The sequence below is a fragment of the Penicillium antarcticum genome (assembly GCF_028974205.1).
Source record: "Penicillium antarcticum strain IBT 31339 chromosome Unknown utg000007l_segment0_segment0, whole genome shotgun sequence".
NCBI lineage: Eukaryota > Fungi > Ascomycota > Eurotiomycetes > Eurotiales > Aspergillaceae > Penicillium > Penicillium antarcticum.
Genome location: NW_026695305.1, coordinates 564,894 through 583,774, shown reverse-complemented (window position 1 = coordinate 583,774; position 18,881 = coordinate 564,894). Strand labels below are relative to the sequence as shown.

Below are 18,881 nucleotides of genomic sequence, written 5' to 3'. Positions count from 1 at the left end.
TCATATAGTTACGTGCTACATGCTCTATGCCTTAAGAACAAGCATTTCAATTTTCAATTTTTCGACTTAGCCCTTAAAAACGATAGAATAATTGTTGGATATAATGAATAGTGACATGATTTATTTTAGGAAGATTATAAAGAATTATTATATATTTGTTTCGAATATAGGGGACTTCTTTGCTCATTTTCTACTAGATTTGGGGGGGGGGGGGGGGGGGGGTGGAATTGAACCCAGCAGCGAGGGCGGATTGGCAATGTGAGGGCCGCCCTCCAAAAAAAGCGGGCCGCTCGAGAGCCGCCCTCCTATTTCGAGGGCTGAGCGAGGGCGGCCCGCGAGCGGCTCTCATAATCTAACCAATTGGAAGAGGGATCTCGAGGGAAGGTGGGGGTATTTTATGGCACGTTTAATAAACTAAGAAGCTGAGTCTTAACTACGATATTTCACTATTTCAATTAACTTAGCCCTGAAGGACTTCTTTAGTATGTGTCTTAAAGCTCTCTCATCCAATCTTCTTGACATGTTCCCTAAATTCCCAGTTGGTTAACAATGTCACAAATTTCGCAGTTCTCCGATATCTATCCATCATCTATATATGATGGTGATATAGCCGACCCTCTTCTCTCCTTTCCGAATGAGCAATTCCCACCCCCCGACTTTTCTAAAGGCCAGCACACACTCGACTCAGCGTCAAACTCTGGGTTTCTTACCCCAATACCTCCTCCCCTGATTGCGCCTTCACTTCAGCGTGTTGGTCCTGGTCGATCAACAGCTTATATTCTATACGCCGATATGTCGAAAGATGACTTTGTCGACTGGTGGCTGAATACTGATTTTGGAAAGAAAAAGCGACTGAACTGGAATGGCAATCGGAAAGCAACCTGTTGGGAGCGATTCGATCAAGTTGCTGATGCTAAAACCGGTAAACCAGGGGCAATGTGCCGTCAATGCCAAAAAGTCCTTGATCATCCAGCAAATGGGCGGTATGGAACAACCGCCCTTCATCGGCATTTAGCTGGTCCAACTTGTCGCAAATCTACTAGCCAGAAGACTAATATAAAAGGGTTACTTGCAAATGCTGTATGCACTAAGCATCCTATATTTACACTATTCACTAATCAATTCCTAATCAATAGGCACAGAACGCACCAAAAAAGTCAACAGTCTTCACACAGGAAGCATGGGAACAGAAGCTTTTACAACTTCTTGCCCTATCACGTCTCCCCCTCCGGTTTATCGAACATCCAGAATTTCGGGAGCTCATTGCCTTTGCCCGACTTGCCCCTACCATATACGAAATCATGACCACGACTTGGCGCAACCATGCTTTAAAAGAGTTAAAATATATATTGTGCGTATAGAGAATTACCGTGGCATTCGGAATATTCAACGTTTATTTCGATAACTTGAATATTCATAGAGTTATGGTCGTTTGAATCTGATCATATTTGAGGCTAATGCGCTGATATAAGCATACACTAAACCTATTTGAATTTCGTGGTCAAAACTAAACCCTTTTCGAATTTCGTGGTCAAAACTAAACCCTTTTTGTTTTTCGTGGTCAAAACTAAACCTCTTTCGGAACACAACTTACTTTTATCTGATAGATTCGATTTTACGTTCGATTGCTATGCTGACTGGATTTTCTCGGGGCCCCTATTCGTATCATTGAAAAAATAGAGGCCTTTCTCGCCGCAGAAGTTCGTATCGAGAATACCCCTACTAGCTTATTATAGCACCACTATTAGACGCTCTAACACGAAAACAAGGACGACCGCGAATATATACGTCTGCTTAGGCAAAACAAATATCAAATGCTACGCAATAGCGGAACCGGCGACAGTTTACCCGCGCTGTATATCGTGACCAGCAATTCGACTAGCACTATTCCGCCACAATACCCCTATCCCACGGGGGGTGGCCCAGTCAGGCTGACTGGGAATTCTTGCCCCAACTTTAGTATGGGGGAAAATCCAGAAAAAGTGGGGCGCGGACCCTGACTGGGAATAACAGACTGGAGAGGCTTATAGTGCTCCGATCGGTCTGAAAATTTAGGACGTTATAATGTACTATGTGAATATACCCCCATTTCAATTTTATGATCTCTGGTCTATTAGATGTCGAGAAAATTGCGATCAAACATTGGAGATATTTTTGATGGGGTACGGCAAACTGGGCTAGTTCGGGTAGCGATAGGCGCCTTAAACGTCACTCCAGGGTTTTCAGACGAATGAGATAACCTCGATTATCTTAGTGTATATAGGTCAGGAGGGGTAGAGAATCATTCAGGGGCTTAATATAATCCCCAGTTATTACGTCTATTACTTTTACGCTGTTTTACACCCGACTTCGTATTCGACGTCTATATCAATGGAACATCAACTTTTTCACCAGCCATCGACGGCCCCAGTTCTTGTGTGCAAGAAATGCAATCATGGAATTAGACCAAAGCAGGTAATAGCCCATCTTCAGGGTTCTTCTCATCGTATTAGTTTACCAACGTCTCGTTCAATAAGCCTCGCGATCAAGAACTGGGGCTTCGCAGAGGAATGTGACCGATGGGAGCCCCCAAGTGTTATAAACACTCCAATACCCAATATCCCAATTTACTCCGACGGCTTACTCTGCACCAAGGTTCCATTGTGCTCATTTATCGCGCGTACAGCCAATACTATACGACAGCATTGGCGGGATCATCATGACTGGGTGGCTCCGCCCAATAACCGGGGTAGGCCAATAGCCCAAGCAGCGCAGGGCTTATCAGCCGCCGAGCAGCAGATTCAGCAGTTTACGCTTACGGTCCAATGCCAGCGCGCGTTTGCCTAGGGGCCAGGGTCTCATTATATCCGCGTACGTACGGTCGGAGCAGAGGCAGTCCCCGAGGCCGAATCGGCACCGACCGTACTCAGTGATCAGGTTTTGGATCAGATCGAACAAGCATTCATCGAAAAACAAGAATAGCCCCAGCTGATCGAGGCTAGTCAGCGTGACGACGCGAATCCATGGCTTCGACGGACCTAGTGGGCCGTGTATCTACGTGGAATCGACCCCCAAGACTTACGAGACAGCGTCATGGCACCCGATGCCGAATCGGCCGATCCGACCGAATTAGCTGCTTCCGCTATTTGGGATTCGATGGCTACAGTAGCCCGAATCAGCCAGTTAATTTGTACAAAAACTAGCCATTCCATTCGCACCGAGGCCGTCCGTACGGAGCGGGACCGATTGCCGCATCAGCCATTGCAAGCGTACATGGATGCCGAGAATATCGAGAGACATACGATCCCATGGCAGCAAATCTTGATGTTTTTCGTGCGCACGCAGGCATCGCATGAATGGGCCAGTCCATATTACCGGTTTTCGAAACGCCAGCGTTTAGCGTGGAATACGCTTTGGAAACTGGCCCAGCCAGGATTCAGCGCGCCAGCCAGTCCAGCCAGTCCAGCCAGTCCAGCCAGTGATAGTTCCGACAGGGCCAGTCCAGCCAGTGATAGTTCCGACAGGGCCAGTCCCAATAGAGCTAGTTTCGATAGGGCTAGTTTAGATGATAGTAGTCAGCGAATCGCCAGAGAATCAATAGCGAATCGACGCATCAATAGCAATTCGCCGTTTCAACTAGCGCCCATTGACACCGCGTGTCTAGACTTTTGTATTGAGCTTCTGAACCATCGGACCAAGGTGGAAGACTACGAAAGTGCGCTGATTTGTGCCACGGCAGTGCTTGGTCAGGGCGAGGCTGGCTGGCGTACCGCGCAGAGCTATCCACCCATTTTATCGAAGCTTATTAAGATCGCACGGTTTATGGTGGTCCACAAAGCGTTGAAGCTAGATCCGACCGCGGAGGCAATGCTGTCTCAGCTTACAGAGCATCAAATGACGGGCGAATGGGATACCGAAAGTCCACTAGATTCACCTGAATTCGCATTTTTGACGCCGCCGACGTCGGACGATGACTTTTACAATTTCGAGACTGGCCCAGTTCCAGTATCGACCCAGTCATCCCATTTTGTCCAATTCAGCCAGGCTCAGCAGGGCCAGCGGTCATTTCGTGAGTGGGTGGCTGAGATGGTTAGTCAATTTATGGTCCGTGGAACGAATAGCCCGATGCAATGGCTGTTGGATCTCCGTACGTACGGCTTGAAGATCCATTATAACAGCACGACAACAGGCCACGTTGGCTGGATGAATCAAGACCAGCTATTGTATCAGCAATACAACTTTTCCATGGGGGACTTCCGGGGTTTCGTCCACGGGCTGATTAGTTCGACACGGCAAATACTCCGTGACGAGCTATTATTGAGCACGGAGACTAGGTCAGTTCCCGCGATTCCGTGGCGGGATATCTGCGATGATCCCACAGAGACGGCCCAGGGATGGAGTTTTTTGAATGACACCCGTACGCCGTGGCCCGTGGCTAGCAGTGAATGGATGATGAATCGAGTACGGCAAGAAGGGCTATTACGGCATCGTTTTATTGAACGCAATATAGGCCGGCTACGAATTGCAGCGATTGACGTGTATCTTCAACGGGTGGCCCATTTTCGGGAGAAGCTTGCTATTGCCGTTCATGTCAGTGGGGGCCAGCCAGCACGTGCCCCAGAGCTACTAAGTATTCGACATTATAATACGAATAGCGGCGGCCATCGCAATATTTTCATCGAGGATGGGCTAGTGGCATTTGTGACGCAGTATCACAAAGGGTTTTACGCATCGAATGACACCAAGGTGATTCATCGGTATTTACCCCGAGAAGTCGGTGAATTAGTGGTCTGGTATTTGTGGCTAGTACTACCGTTTGTCGAGAGATTGGAGGCGTACGTGGAGAAGGTGCGGAGGATGGGCCATTCCGAAATTGAAGTGTAAGTCATGTGGTCCATTGGCCACTGATCCGTTATATATCGGAATTACTGGGTTTCCATTATATATACCGGATTTATTGGGCAACTGGCCACTGATCCGTTATATCACGTTTCGATGCTAATTCCAATCAGTCATCAGAGACAGGCGTTTTTATGGTCCCCCGACCCCAGTACCGGCCGGGATTGGTCATCCGAAAGACTCCGTGAAGTGCTGAAGCGTGAAACCACTATTAGACTCAACGGGCACGCCATCAATTTGAACGCGTATCGTGATATTGCTATTGGCATTAGCCGTCGGTTTATGCGGCCATCCAGCGTATTCCCGAACAACACGCGTCAGGACGTACGAGCGGAGGCATCCCAAGAGGATGACGAAGAGAGCATGAATGCGGAGCAATGGATGGGCCACATTGCCGATCTGCAAGCGGCCCATTCATCCCACGTGGCCGGCATGATATACGGCCGTGGGATCACCGAACAGCCCGGTACGACGGCCCACCGGCGAGAGATGTTTCGGCTTAGCAGCACCGATTGGCATCGGTTTTTAGGGTTTGTGTCCACGGATGACGGGGGTGCCGAGAGCGCATTAGGACTGGGCCAGTTTTCGCCATGGCAGAAAGAAGCCGAAATTGGCCGTACAGAACGTCGATGGCAACTGACCCAGGCGGCTATGGAGCCCGAAATGCAACGAATGATGGGGAATCGCGCGGTGCGGCTTCGGGGGGTGCAAGCACCGGCGTTGGAAGCTATTCAGCAGGGCCAGAGTCCGGTAGTGGCGGTGATGCCGACAGGGGGTGGCAAAAGCTTGCTATTCATGCTACCCGCGTGGATCAGCCCCCGTGGGGTGACAGTGGTGGTCGTGCCGCTAATTGCATTACGCGGAGATATGGTCCAGCGGTGCCAGCGACTCGGCATCTCGTGCGTAGAGTGGGAGAGCCGTCGGCCGGCCGATCAGGCATCCATCGTACTCGTGACACCCGAATCGGCCATTACAGAGGATTTTATGACGTTTTTGAACCGACAGCGTCTCGGCCATCGGCTTGATCGGATCGTGATAGACGAATGCCACGTGGTGCTGAATGATCAGGCCAATTTCCGGCCCGCCATGGCCCAGCTAGGCCGTTTGATCGTGGCTCAGGCTCAGATGATATACTTGACCGCTACGCTGCCACCCACCGCGGAGGATCAGCTTTTACAGCGATTACGGACGACGCGAGAGAAGGCCCATATGTTTCGAGCGCGGACGAATCGGACAAACGTGGCATATCGGATCTGGCAGCCCACGCTGTCGAATCGATATCGTAACAGCTACGATTGGATCGAGAGCCCCGACGTGATCAGCTTTATCAGAGACCGTATCACGCGCGCGCGTATGCAGACAGGCCGAGTCGTGATTTACGGGCCGACCACCAAGACGGTGGAGCAACTAGCCCAGCTGATTGACAGTGAAGCGTATCACAGCCGCACGTTAGACCGCAAGGGCGTACTTGCCCGCTTTCAGGCCAATGCTACGGGGGTAGTAGTGGCGACTAGTGCGCTAGGAATGGGCGTGGATATCCCGAATATTCGGAGTATCATTCACATTGGACTTCCCCGGAGTTTATTGGATTACGCGCAAGAAAGCGGACGAGCTGGCCGAGACGGGCTACGCAGTGAGGCCATTATCATCCAACCCGACGGGTTTGAACGGCCAACGTGGGATCCCATTCACGAAGACCCAGTGAAGGCGGATGTCGAGCAAGACCGACTGAACCGATATATATATCAAGGATGTTGCCGACGGGTGATATTGGATAAGTATTTGGATGGCCACGTACGGCAGTATTGTGATACTACGGAGCAGCGGTGTGATCAGTGTGATCAGAACTGGCAAGTCAATGAAGAAGTGATGAGCGAGACGGCTAGTGAGACAGCTAGTGAAATGGCCAGTGAAATGGCCAGTGAACGTGAGAGTGACAGGAATAGGCCATTTCCAGCATCGGATCCCATGGTTTTGTCCCATGTTTTGAATCAGTCAGCGGAGACCCCCGTGCAAGCATTATGTACGGAGCCCATGGAAGACGTCCAGTATAGCTCCGTGCAGAGAGGTCAGGGTGTCGAAGAACTGAGCCAGTTTCCAGCCGATTCGGAAGCGAGTGGCCAGCGAAGTGACAGCGAATCCATTGGATTTCGGTCCCAAGTCGGATCCGTTAGTCCGATATATCGCCGGAGTATTGAGCCAGTGATACGCCGTCAGCCAGTAATACGCCGTCAGCCAGTAATACGCCGTCAGCCAGTGATACGCCGTCAGCCAGTGATACGCCGTCAGCCAGTGCAGTCAATTCAGCCAGTGGCAACGCAGTCAATTCAGCCAGCGTCAATACAGCCAATTCAGCCAATTCAGCCAACGGCAATACAGTCAATTCAGCCAGCGGCAATACAGTTAATTCAGCCAACAGCAATACAGCCAGCGGCAACGCAGTCAATTCAGCCAGCAGCAATACAGCCAGCAGCAATACAGCCAGCGTCAACTTACGTGCCAACACAAGCTATTGAACGTTTCCAGCGCCAGGACCGAGAGAGACAGGCGGCCCGAGTCGTATACCAGGAAGCCCATCAAGACATTGCTAGTGAACTAGAGTTTTTGCAACAGCAGGCCCAGTTATGGCATGAACGATGCTTGTTTTGTACGCAGCGTGGACTCCTTTCTAATTGCTGTCACCTGTGATCTCTTCTATAATAATACCCTATTCTTACTACTTTCTGATTGCTGTCTATATATATATATCTCTCTTAGTCTAATCCTATATATCTACTACTTCTACTACTATCCCTTTTGCTATATTCCAATCCTCTAAACTATACCCTCTCGCCACGCTCGATCCACTGCTTTCGAAGCCAAATATACTCGTGTACTAATTTCACCGTGTCTCCGTCATGCCGTGACCCCAAAAACCGTACAAGCCTATTCTCGTCATCGATATAAACCCCCTGCGTACGTAACCGGCGTGCCCATGCTTCCTTGATCACCTCACTTCCCTCGCCGTACACCATAACAGCTAGCCCCGATAACAATAACCCCCGGTAAACGCAATGCCCCTGGCTCCCTGGGTTAATAAAACGGCTACAAATCGTCTGCGGCATTCCACACCCGTAACAGCCACTAAATGCGGCAAATTTGATCTGCCGGCGTACGCGAATCCACCAGTTTTTGGCTGAATCCTGACTAGTTCGGGTCTGGATCCCACACTCGTACAAATCATGCCGGTCATCGAGTCCACGCTGCGTACAAAACCAGCATCGTTCATGCCATAACTGGGCCTGTTGTTGCAAAAACTCTAGTTCACTAGCAATGTCTTGATGGGCTTCCTGGTATACGACTCGGGCCGCCTGTCGCTCTCGGTCCTGGCGCTGGAAGCGTTCAATAGCTTGTGTTGGCACGTGAGTTGACTGCGCTGGCTGCATTGACTGTATTGCCGTTGGCTGAATTGACTGTATTGCTGTTGACTGAGTTGACTGCGCTGGCTGAATTGACTGAATTGACTGAATTGACTGAATTGACTGAATTGACTGAATTGACTGAATTGACTGCACTGGCTGAATTGACTGCGCTGGCTGACGCCGTATTACTGGCTCAACACTCCGGCGATATATCGGACTAACGGATCCGACCGAAATCCAATGGATTCGCTGTCACTTCGCTGATAACTCGCTTCCGAATCGGCGGGAAACTGGCTCAGTTCTTCGAGACCCTGACCTGTCTCCACGGAGCTATACTGGACGTCTTCCATGGGCTCCGTACGTAATGCTTGTATGGGGGTCTCCGCTGACTGATTCAAAACATGGGACAAAACCATGGGATCCGATGCTGGAAATGGGCCATTCCTGTCACTCTCACGTTCACTGGCCGTTTCACTAGCTGTCTCACTAGCCGTCTCACATATCACTTCTTCATTGACTTGCCAGTTCTGATCACAATGATCACATCGCTGCTCCGTAGTATCACAATACTGCCGTACGTGGCCATCCAAATACTCATCCAATATCACCCGTCGGCAACATCCTTAATATATATTGTTGAGATTCCGGCATGAATAGATGGTGTATACCAGATATATCAGGCATGAATCAGTCAGCGTACATCCTTCCATGAAGAGTATAGTTCGGGTAAAATTCTGTCATTTAAATAGGGTCTCTTTCTCAATGAGAAAGAGATCAGACTTAAACCACCTCTCTAGAATAGGTCAAATTCATGCCGTCTTGGGTTATATATCGCCAATTTCAACATACGGTACGCGCTAGTTCTACAATAGACCAATGGTCGGCCTTGATATCATAGAATGAGTGTATTTTTCTAGGACAAGCTGATGCTGCGATATATAACTGTTGTTGTTCGGAGGTATGAATTGACTTGTTATTTCAGAGGGATACATGAGCCTATATATACACCAATTAGCCAAGTTGATTGGAAATAAACTTGGTCGTCTGTATAGACACTTCGGAGCTAATTCCGACGGTGCGGCTTGGTTCCTGATCTGCACCAGCCTCATATCACAACACTCCCGTGTCTTTCAGTGCTCCCACCGTGAGGAGATTCATCACCGTAATATTTCTAACATCTAGGACAAAGGATAATTCTGGATAGGCAACCCTCGCCATCTTCTTGCAATGTCCCGGAACCCTGCCAGATCGAGTCAAACTGGCTGGTTCCAGGTAACGTAATTCACCGTCGGACGGAACACACCATCGGGCGGAACACCGCCCCACAGGACGCGCCAAGAACGCGTTCTCCATGCCACCAATTCGTAATAAAAGAAGCCAAAAATTGCTGGAGCAGGAGGGTAGGATTGGATTCGCCATAAACGCCCTAAACAAGCAGAAAGTTGGCTCTATTGGTGAGGCAGCTCGCGTTTACGACGTACCTGTCTCCACGCTCTACGGACGCGTCCAGGGCCGCGTTTCATTGCTTGGATACGCGCCCTAATCGCTCTACCTTGACTCCATTAGAGGAAGAATCACTTGTTAAATGGATTCTCGACCTCGACTTCCGTGGAACAACTCCACGACAATGTATGGTACGAGAATTGGCCGATTTGCTACTCGCCGAGCGCGTGTCGGGGTCGGCATCAAACCCAGCACCAAAAGTCGGCCCAAACTGGGTAACCCGCTTTGTACGACACCAGCCAGAGCTCCGAAGCCGATTCTCAGGCAAATACGACTATCGACGAGCTCAAAACGAGGATCCAGCGGCTATTCAGGCGTGGTTTGACAGAGTCCAACATACGATTACTCAGTACGGCATCACATCTGCAGATACCTATAATTTCGACGAAACTGGCTTCGCGATGGGCATCACATCGACTAGTAAATTCGTCACCCGAGCAGAATACTACGGTCGGCGAGCCGTAATCAACCAGGGAACCGCGAGTGGGTGACGGCGATCGAGTGTATTGGCGGTGGCATCGCGCTTCCGCCGTATATCATCTTAAAAGCCAAGGTTTTCATCAAAAAGTGTTACCTACCTCCAGGACGGCTGGAGAGTGAATGTCAGTGCTAATGGATGGACAACCGACGAAATTGGGGTCGATTGGCCACAAACGTGCTTTATTCCGGAGACAAAAAGCCGTCGACAAGGTCGATGGCTACTTTTAATACTTGACGGCCACAAGGGTCATTTGACGCCTCAATTCGATCAATTATGCTTTAAGTACGATATCGTTCCAATCTGTATGCCCGCGCACTTGTCGCATATCCTACAGCCACTTGATGCTGGCTGTTTTGCGACGCTAAAGCAGGCGTACGGTCGAATCGTCGATCGGTGGATGCGCGCAGGTATCGACCACGTCGACAAGCTCGAATTCCTATCGAACTATCCCGAGGCTCGATCGGAGGCATTCACGTTTGAAACTATTCAAAGTAGCTTCACAGGGACCGGTTTACTACCGTATAATCCTGCGGTAGTGCTTGAGAAATTGACGATTCGCATCCGCACACCTACCCCCCTAGTAGCCGAGGGAGTAGCATTTTAGCACCACAAACGCCATATAACCCTCGGAAGCTACTCCGGCAGGTATCATCGATCAAAGCTAATTTAAAGCAGCGCTCGAATAGCCCTCCAAGCCCCATCAAAACGGCTCTAGAGCAGGTATTCAAAGGGTGCGAGATAGTGATGCACAACGCGGCCTTTTTAGCACGCCAGAATGAACAATTGCGCGCCGCAAACCACAAGCAGCGTATGCATCGTGGCTTATCCGATCGTCAAGCAGCGCACAAAGGTAGTTTGGATGTTAAAGAGGCTACAGCGCTGATGGGAGAGCCGACCGAAGTATATGTATCGACGTCGCAAAGCGCGCCCGACCAAGACAAAACGGGCGCTCGGGCACCAACCAGGGCACCGAAGCGATGTAGCGGCTGTCGGAGCCTAGATCATACGTATAATAGATGCCCTGTAAGATAACGGTCAATTTAATGGCGTTTTAGTGGAGTTATACAAGTTCTTAGTAGGAGACATGAGATTGATGTTCCGCCGGATGGTGTGTTCCGTCCGATGGTGAATTACGTTATTACTGTTATTTAACGTAACGTATTTCCCGGTCGAGCTGCGCACCCGGCCGAGCTGCGCACCCCAAAACACCATATTAAATGCGATATTTTAGAACCGTATATCTCGACAACGACAAGCTTGCCCTATTTCATATCTAGTATATTGGGTATTCAGGATGTAATAAACTCTATATAAGAGTTTAAGGTAGATTCAATGATTCTTTTATTCCGTTTCAATAAAATACACTGTATTTTAACTATTTCAGCTAGAAATATATATCATTCAACAATCACACCTCTAAGATTCAGTGGGGCCCTAGAATCATGCGAGACATGCTACAAAGTGTTTAAAATTACCAAAAGACCCCATAATAGCCTATGGTTGTTAAGATATGAAGTTGTAATTTATCGCATTTAATATGGTGTTTTGGGGTGCGCAGCTCGGCCGGGTGCGCAGCTCGACCGGGAAATACGTTAACCTTGTACTGGTCACAAATATACTCAATCCTTTTTTTCTTTATTGTCAACAAAAGAGGGTCGCCATTTTACTAGTGCGCCCGAGGAATATCCAGCACCCCCTCTGCCTGATGATCGTAACTAAGGCTCTCAACGACGTTACTAAGCTCATCCCCTATTTATTCTGCACTTTCTATAGTATACAAGAATCACACTCTCAAGTACTCAATTGGCTATGCCCGTACTAGTCCGTACTGTAACGACCACGTTCCAACACCAGGCTATGCCTGAGGTGACAGCATTCAGCATCGTCTACTATTCTTGGATGCTCCTACCGAGCACTCCACCGTGGCATTTTGCCAGATTCAGCCTGTAAATCTGCGACAGTTCTTCATACCGTTCTTACCACTCGTTCTCTCTCGTTCTCTCTCACAGATTGTCAGATAGCATCGTTAGCAGAATAGCTATATCCATAGTAGCTCTCTGCAGCTTCATATTGCCTTTTCTTCCACCTCCGATTGGCTGACTTGTGTGGCCAACCGCCAGGCAGATCCACCCCGTTCTTCATGGTAGCATGTCTGAGAACTGATATTGAGCGAATCGATAGCGAGATACGCATCAGATCGGACGAATTGCGAATTGAGGATACGGAATCGGTTCAATCATTTCAGGGCAAACGCTCTAAAGCGATAGCGGGAGGCAGAATCGGCTTCGATAGCGAGATCAAAATCGATTAATCGGACTTGCAAGATGTCGGAATTGTTAACCGATATGAATTCAGTAGTCTTGGGGAATCATATGGTTTGGGACAACTGGATTAGTGAGGTTAGAGTGAAGGCAATCGGGCACGTTTTGCTAGAAGTCCTTCCTTTGCGGCTGTTCGGAGATATATTCATGAAATCTATTATTCGCGGACGAACTAATAGCTCATGTCAGATTTCAGTAAAGCAATGCGAACAGGTAGGCTATCAAAAGGTGTAGAGAGAAGAGCGGTACCGGCTATATCCACCTCGCTAGCTGAACCGCCAGATGCTGGGGGTTCCTCAGAGGAAGGCCCTCTAAAATTCTTCGAATCGCTCTGTAACCATCCACATGGAAGAGACGGATGTAGCATCCAAATGCTGTTCTTCAGCAATCTTTCTGTACAACTCGCTGCAAAGACGCCAGGCACGGAGAGCTGAAGCGTCGACCTCTGGTAGTAGCCAAATAGACGAAGCGCTTTTTCAATAGGTGTGATAAGCTCGTCGGCAGTGGCTATTCTCAATTTGGCCCAAAACTTCAGTTCAATAAGCAGAACAACGATCGCCTGAACGAGGTAGTGCAGGGATTGCCACCAAGTGTATGCTTCAGACAACCGAGAAAGGCTGAAATTGTCTGGGAAGAGAGCGACTATTTTCTTAGCCGAGTTATCACAAGCATCTGCCATATTTTGGTGGAACAAGGCAATCTTAGAACCCGTCATTTTCCTTCGATCATGCCGTCAAAGACAGGGACGTGTGATCATGGCTCTCTGAGGCTATAAAAAGACATCCTAGGCTCGTTGCGTCACTTCTCACAGGCATGGCCGATTGACCGAAGTTGTACTCGTGAGGCAATTGGTGCAGCCAACGCTCCGTTAAACGCCATAATGCGGATACTGATTCTTCAATATCCAGCCAAGGTCTCCGACGAGAGTCAAGCATACATAGGTTCTTTGTGACATCTTACGATATCAGAAATAGTTGGATATGGTGGAATGTGCCACGCGGAGATTTAACCCTAAGCTAATGGCTGACCGGAGCGAGATGCCAGACATTTTCCACACCCTATATCATATATTAGCGGCAAAGCCTAAAACTTACTACTTAATGCGGCAGGGAAACATAGCGAAAGCTATACCCGTTTACCTGCCACTTATTAAGAAATAAAAAGCAGTGAGCCCTTCAATTTGTATTCGTTGAAGGTCTGGATGGTCAAACAATGAACAGACACTGAGCCCTAGCACTCTAGCGGGCGTAAAATATTCCAGGTGTTTTTCAGGATAGAAGCTAGAGTCGGCTTGCATAGCTTCACAATACTTGGCTTAGATGGCGAACAGGAGATTTATTATGATCAACCACTGGGGTTTCGCAGGTGCAGGGTCGCTAGTGACATCGTAGGCCGACCAAAACTTGCGCAGGACCGACATTTCATCGATAACTGGGAAGTATCGATGTACTGTAAGAAGATCTTGACCGACGAGAAGCTGCGCTAGGTGCAATGGTGGTTTTCCTCGTGAGTCCATTGCAGTGAACCATTTAAAGATTATCCATGGTGGCGTGAACCACTTGGAATTAGCGCCGGCTGGTTGGGGATAACGGACCGCCACTAGCCATAGTAGGTTCCAAGGAGGTATCCGCCAATGCCTTGAGGTTCGCCAGTGAGAGAACGTTTCTGTAAGCCAACAATAATATAATTTCATCGACCACAGTATTTGGTGCTATGTTTAGGCTCAATATAGAAACAAAGCAGCTGCTCATGCAGGCAATAAGAACAATTAGGGATAAGCCTATCGCATTGTGCATTGCTCTCTCGGCAACACTTGCACGACGTAGTGCTCAGTCGGGGAATGATCTGATCAGGCCCGCCAACTGAAGGTACCACTAGCAGTCAATTGGTAGAAATATGTCTCTCGTTCTCAGATCTATGAATCATAGATGACGTCAAGAAGACAAACAATCGGTAATAATTTAGACAATCCTTCAAGTCCTTCAGTCGCTAGCCAGCCACCTACTGATGTCAGGTTATCATGATGTCGAGGGGTGGTTTTGAAAGTCGAGCCACAGTGAATTGACGAGTGAAAATACGCCTGTCGCAGTTGACAACGGCAATGTGCACGGGGAAGTGGGGCTATACACCATGATATCATTGGTGGATGGGACGATCGACGTTCCCGAAAGATAAGGGTTGCAAGGACATGCACGGCTAGCTCACCTTAAGCTCAGAGAAGACCCCATTGTATCTCCTTGACAATGTTATCTGTTTCCTTCCTCAATCATTGACCTTATAAACTTCCTCCCCAATGTTTGGCAACAGGTATAATAACCGGCTGGTTTTTGCAGACCATTGAATCTGTATGCTAATTGGTCTGCGATGTAGACAAAACTCTCAGAAGCCTGACGACGGTCTGATTAATAAGTTCCAGGCGACCTTTTCTGATATTTCCCGGCCTACCAAATGCGATCCCTCTGGGTATGTCTCATGCTTTTACCGTGACGTTCGCCACATTTGCGATGTCAATGCTCATCATACCACGCTGCTGGGCTTGATTCATGGGTCTCAGCTGATATATAATGTCTCACAGACTAGCGACTAACGATGACCTGAACTATTTGTCTACCCTGGACAGCTCTGGTCTTCGCTTCACGCCATTTTTTGATCACTCAATTCCCGCCTCAGATCCACATAATTCTCGCCAGTATCACAATACTGGCAGCTTCAACACAGCCTTCCATGGGCCGACCGGAGACCTGCATACACCACAACCGGAGCCAAATTTGATGACACCAAAGACGCTTCTTGGGCAATTCGCCGTCGCTCCTCTACATACAAATTATGTCGACCCATTCAAGGATAATCCAAACATGCAACAGTCTGCACACGAGCCCCAAGCTATAGCTCCTGGCAATCTGAATGTTGCGTGTCCACCTACCACATTCGTCCACTCCCACTTAGCTGATGGCGGTGCTAACAGGTCAGGCGAAGCAGTCTCTCTGGCTGACGACGCCAGTCCTCAGAACTTGAGCCCCCACCAGCTTCTTATCTCCCAAGACAGCCATTCACCGGAAAGGGAATACCGAAGCCAGGGCGATTGCCAGTATGGATTTTCTGGTTTGTAGCCAGGATTAGAGCTAACGAGTTTCTAGGTTTCGGTACCAAGTGACACTGAACACACCGACAGCCATGATGGAAGATGCGAAACACCCACCCACCACATATCTCAACAAAGCTCGAACGTACTCTCTATCAATTGTTGATACGGCGCAGCCAGTGACGAACGAAGTCGCCGTGCATCGAACCTGGATCCGTGTTACATTTGAAGATGATGAACAGGCTTCAAATCCTGCCGCTGCCTGGGCTTTGTGGAGAAACATTAGGGGACATGAGGCTTATCGGAAAGAGGGAAACTTGTATGCTATTGAGTTTGTTGATCTATCCCAAGAGAATGATGGCCAAACGTGTGATCACATCCAGCTAGAAAGAATCTCGCTAGACGGATTTTGTGTCACCTGGCTCTCAGACCCGACTACTGGACACCAAGGCTGCTCCATGGGAGTCCGCTTTCACTTCCTATCAACGGATTTTAGCCACGCAAAGGGAGTGAAAGGAGCTCCTATTAAGCTGTGCGCTAAAACTGAAGCCGTTACCTTAAACAGGGCCGAGATAAGTTATTGCAAAGTGAAACTGTTCCGCGAACACGGGGCTGAACGGAAAATGTTCAATGAAGTTTCTCAGCTGAAGCGAGCGATTGTGAGATGCAGGCAAGATTTCGTCAAAGCCGAAAACGGAGGCGAGGATATTGGGAAGCGAAAACGGGGACGACGCACAGTCAGTTACTATAGCAACAAAAAGATTGAAGGCGAGAGGAAGAACGAGCTGCAAAGAGACCTGGACAAGGAATTGGCCATGATACAAAACAGATTCCACTCAAATCGGCCTGTGACCAAGTTCTCTCTTCGCGGTAGAGCGAAAGATGATCCTGATCTATTTCCGATCATCATGGAAGATGACGAGGGGCAAAGGATCGATCGAATGGATGAACCGAACTTGCAACCCTTAACCCCATCCTCAACATTAGGCAGCCTTTCGAGAAACTTGTCATATAGTTACACGGATCACGGCTCAGCCAGACCGCGCCAAGACCGAACCCCATCAACTTCGAGTTTGTCTCCACAAGCTTCGTTGGCTTCTATTGATTCAAAGCGCAATGCACCAGGTAAGCTTTTTTCTCCAAATAGGATCTATGATGGAGCCTGACTTATCATCCTTAAGCAGTTGCATGTTTCTATCTCCGCTTTCAGACACAGGGCGCACAGCAAGATAATTACTACACAGCTGTGTATTTGACAGAGCGCACTGCGAAGGAACTAAAGACGAAAATCTCCCACAAGAAACGCTTCAACCAAGATCATAAATTACAGCTATTTCAAGTCAAAAAGGGGATAAAAATCATGATCGATGATGATGTGGTTCTGCGGATTCCAAATGGCCAGGATATGATTGCTGAAATATCAGAGATTCCGAGCAATATGGCTGCCAGTGGCTCAACTATTGAGGTTAAGTTAGATGTATAGAATCTTTCGGCACAAGCTCACGGCTTTCGCCTTAATATCTATTTCTGTCTGTCAATTAGCGGGTAAGCCTTTTACTTCATTCACAGTAGTTTAGACCTTGCCACGGACTGAGGGTCACCCTGATGACCCGGACCACGACCCGGATCATGGAGGGTCGTGGTCCGTTAGGCTTGACCCTCAGTGGGTCCAGTCCGGGTCGTCGAGGGTACGAACCGCGGAGGGTGACCCTCAGGGTCATAAACAGTGCAAACATCTGGAAATCACGAAAAATTATGCAGATTTCAGGAGTAATTCTGAGTATTCCAATTACAGGGGTTTTAGATTCTACTCTCCAGGCTTTAATTACTTCTAAAAATCACACTTATTCATGGAAATGATCAGTTTACAGATGAATCTATCTTGTTAACTACTTGTCCGATGTTTCGTATCCGTCAAGTAATCTTGAACGATTGCGGACTCTGCCTGATGCCCGGTGCTGTGTCTCTGGCAGAGGGATCACGTCCCCATCATCATCAACCTGATTCTCTCCTTCCTCATCCAAATCCTCAGTGAAGTTTTTCTGGCGTCTTTTCCCAAGTGCCTTCGCAGATGGGGCCTGAGAAGCTATCAGGGCTTGAGTGGAAGGCCCTTCATCCTCCTCGTTATCGCTGATTGGATCAAAGAATATTTGTTGCGATGTATGTTTTTTCTTCCTTTGCGGCCTGTATCTCCTGATCTGAGAGGTATTCAGAGAGCATCGTACGCTCCCCTTCCTGTATCTCAAACCTTGATGTACGCTTATACATGATAAGGTCCTGGATTGTTTGAGGGTGTAGAGAGCCTCGTCCATAATGACAGACATCTCGTGCAGAGTTAAAAAGCCGCTCTACTCCTGCACCACTAGCTGGAATAGAAAGAACATCGCGTGCAAGGTTTGCCATCGCAGGGAATTCACCTTCGTGAGCCTTCCACCAGGTTCGAGGGGGGGCATGTGAGATAGTGAGTGAAAAATCAGACTATTATTGATTCTGATGAATTTGTGGAGACTCACCACTATCAAGGTACTTTGTAAGCTCATCTGGCTGTAGCAGCTGTTGAGTCTGAGGTTGTTGAAACTTCTTTAGTACACAGAGTGACTCAAGCTCTGATATTGCCATTATGACTGGAGGGGTATCCTGATGTTGCTGGTCCTCAGTAAGATGCTCAGAATGCCTATGGAAAGAGCACTCAAAGCTTTGGCGATACTTTGCTCGGTAATCAGTCTCAGGGCTCTCTGGGTCTGGGTCCCAATCCTTAGTTGAGAAGAACTGAAGTTTATCCTGTGGAGAAAGGATTGTACCAATTGCATAGAGATAACCATCAACCTTGTCAGTATCAGCATAGTATACCGAGAGTTTCGCCTTTGCAGCTTCAAGGGATGCAAGCATTAGCTGCTTCCAGGTAACCCTCTTCCTTCTCAGCTGACCGACTTTTCAAGGTGTTCGAACAGCTTATTGTAGATCTTAAAGACTAAGTGGATAGTGACATCCTTTTTCTTTGACAGAATGGTTGTGAATTGGTGAAAAGGCTGAAGTATGGAGAGAAGATAATCAACTTGCCGCCACTGCTCCTGGCGGAGTGCAAGGTGCTCTTGGTCGTACTGGCAGCAGAAGTCATCAAAGACCTGCTGGAGCTTCCTTGCGCGTGTGAGCATCAAGAAGGTGGAATTCCATCGGGTAGCATCATCCTGGATTGGAACAAGCTTTGGCTCCTT

General features: G+C 48.5%; 2 protein-coding genes across 2 annotated transcripts; one reads left to right on the top strand and one right to left on the bottom strand.

Annotated features, from left to right (window-relative positions):
* Positions 1-13,899: 13,899 nt before the first annotated feature.
* Positions 13,900-14,100, bottom strand: N7508_007419 (uncharacterized protein; the record flags this gene model as incomplete). The annotated part of the gene is made up of 1 exon (XM_058465483.1): positions 13,900-14,100. The coding sequence occupies one exon, from the start codon at positions 14,098-14,100 to the stop codon at positions 13,900-13,902; it is 201 nt and encodes a 66-aa protein (XP_058317885.1).
* A 777-nt stretch (positions 14,101-14,877) lies between these two features.
* On the top strand, positions 14,878-17,149 carry N7508_007418 (uncharacterized protein; the record flags this gene model as incomplete). The annotated part of the gene is made up of 5 exons (XM_058465482.1): positions 14,878-14,891; positions 14,955-15,047; positions 15,160-15,672; positions 15,722-16,791; positions 16,851-17,149. The coding sequence occupies 5 exons, from the start codon at positions 14,878-14,880 to the stop codon at positions 17,147-17,149; spliced, it is 1,989 nt and encodes a 662-aa protein (XP_058317884.1).
* Positions 17,150-18,881: the final 1,732 nt, after the last annotated feature.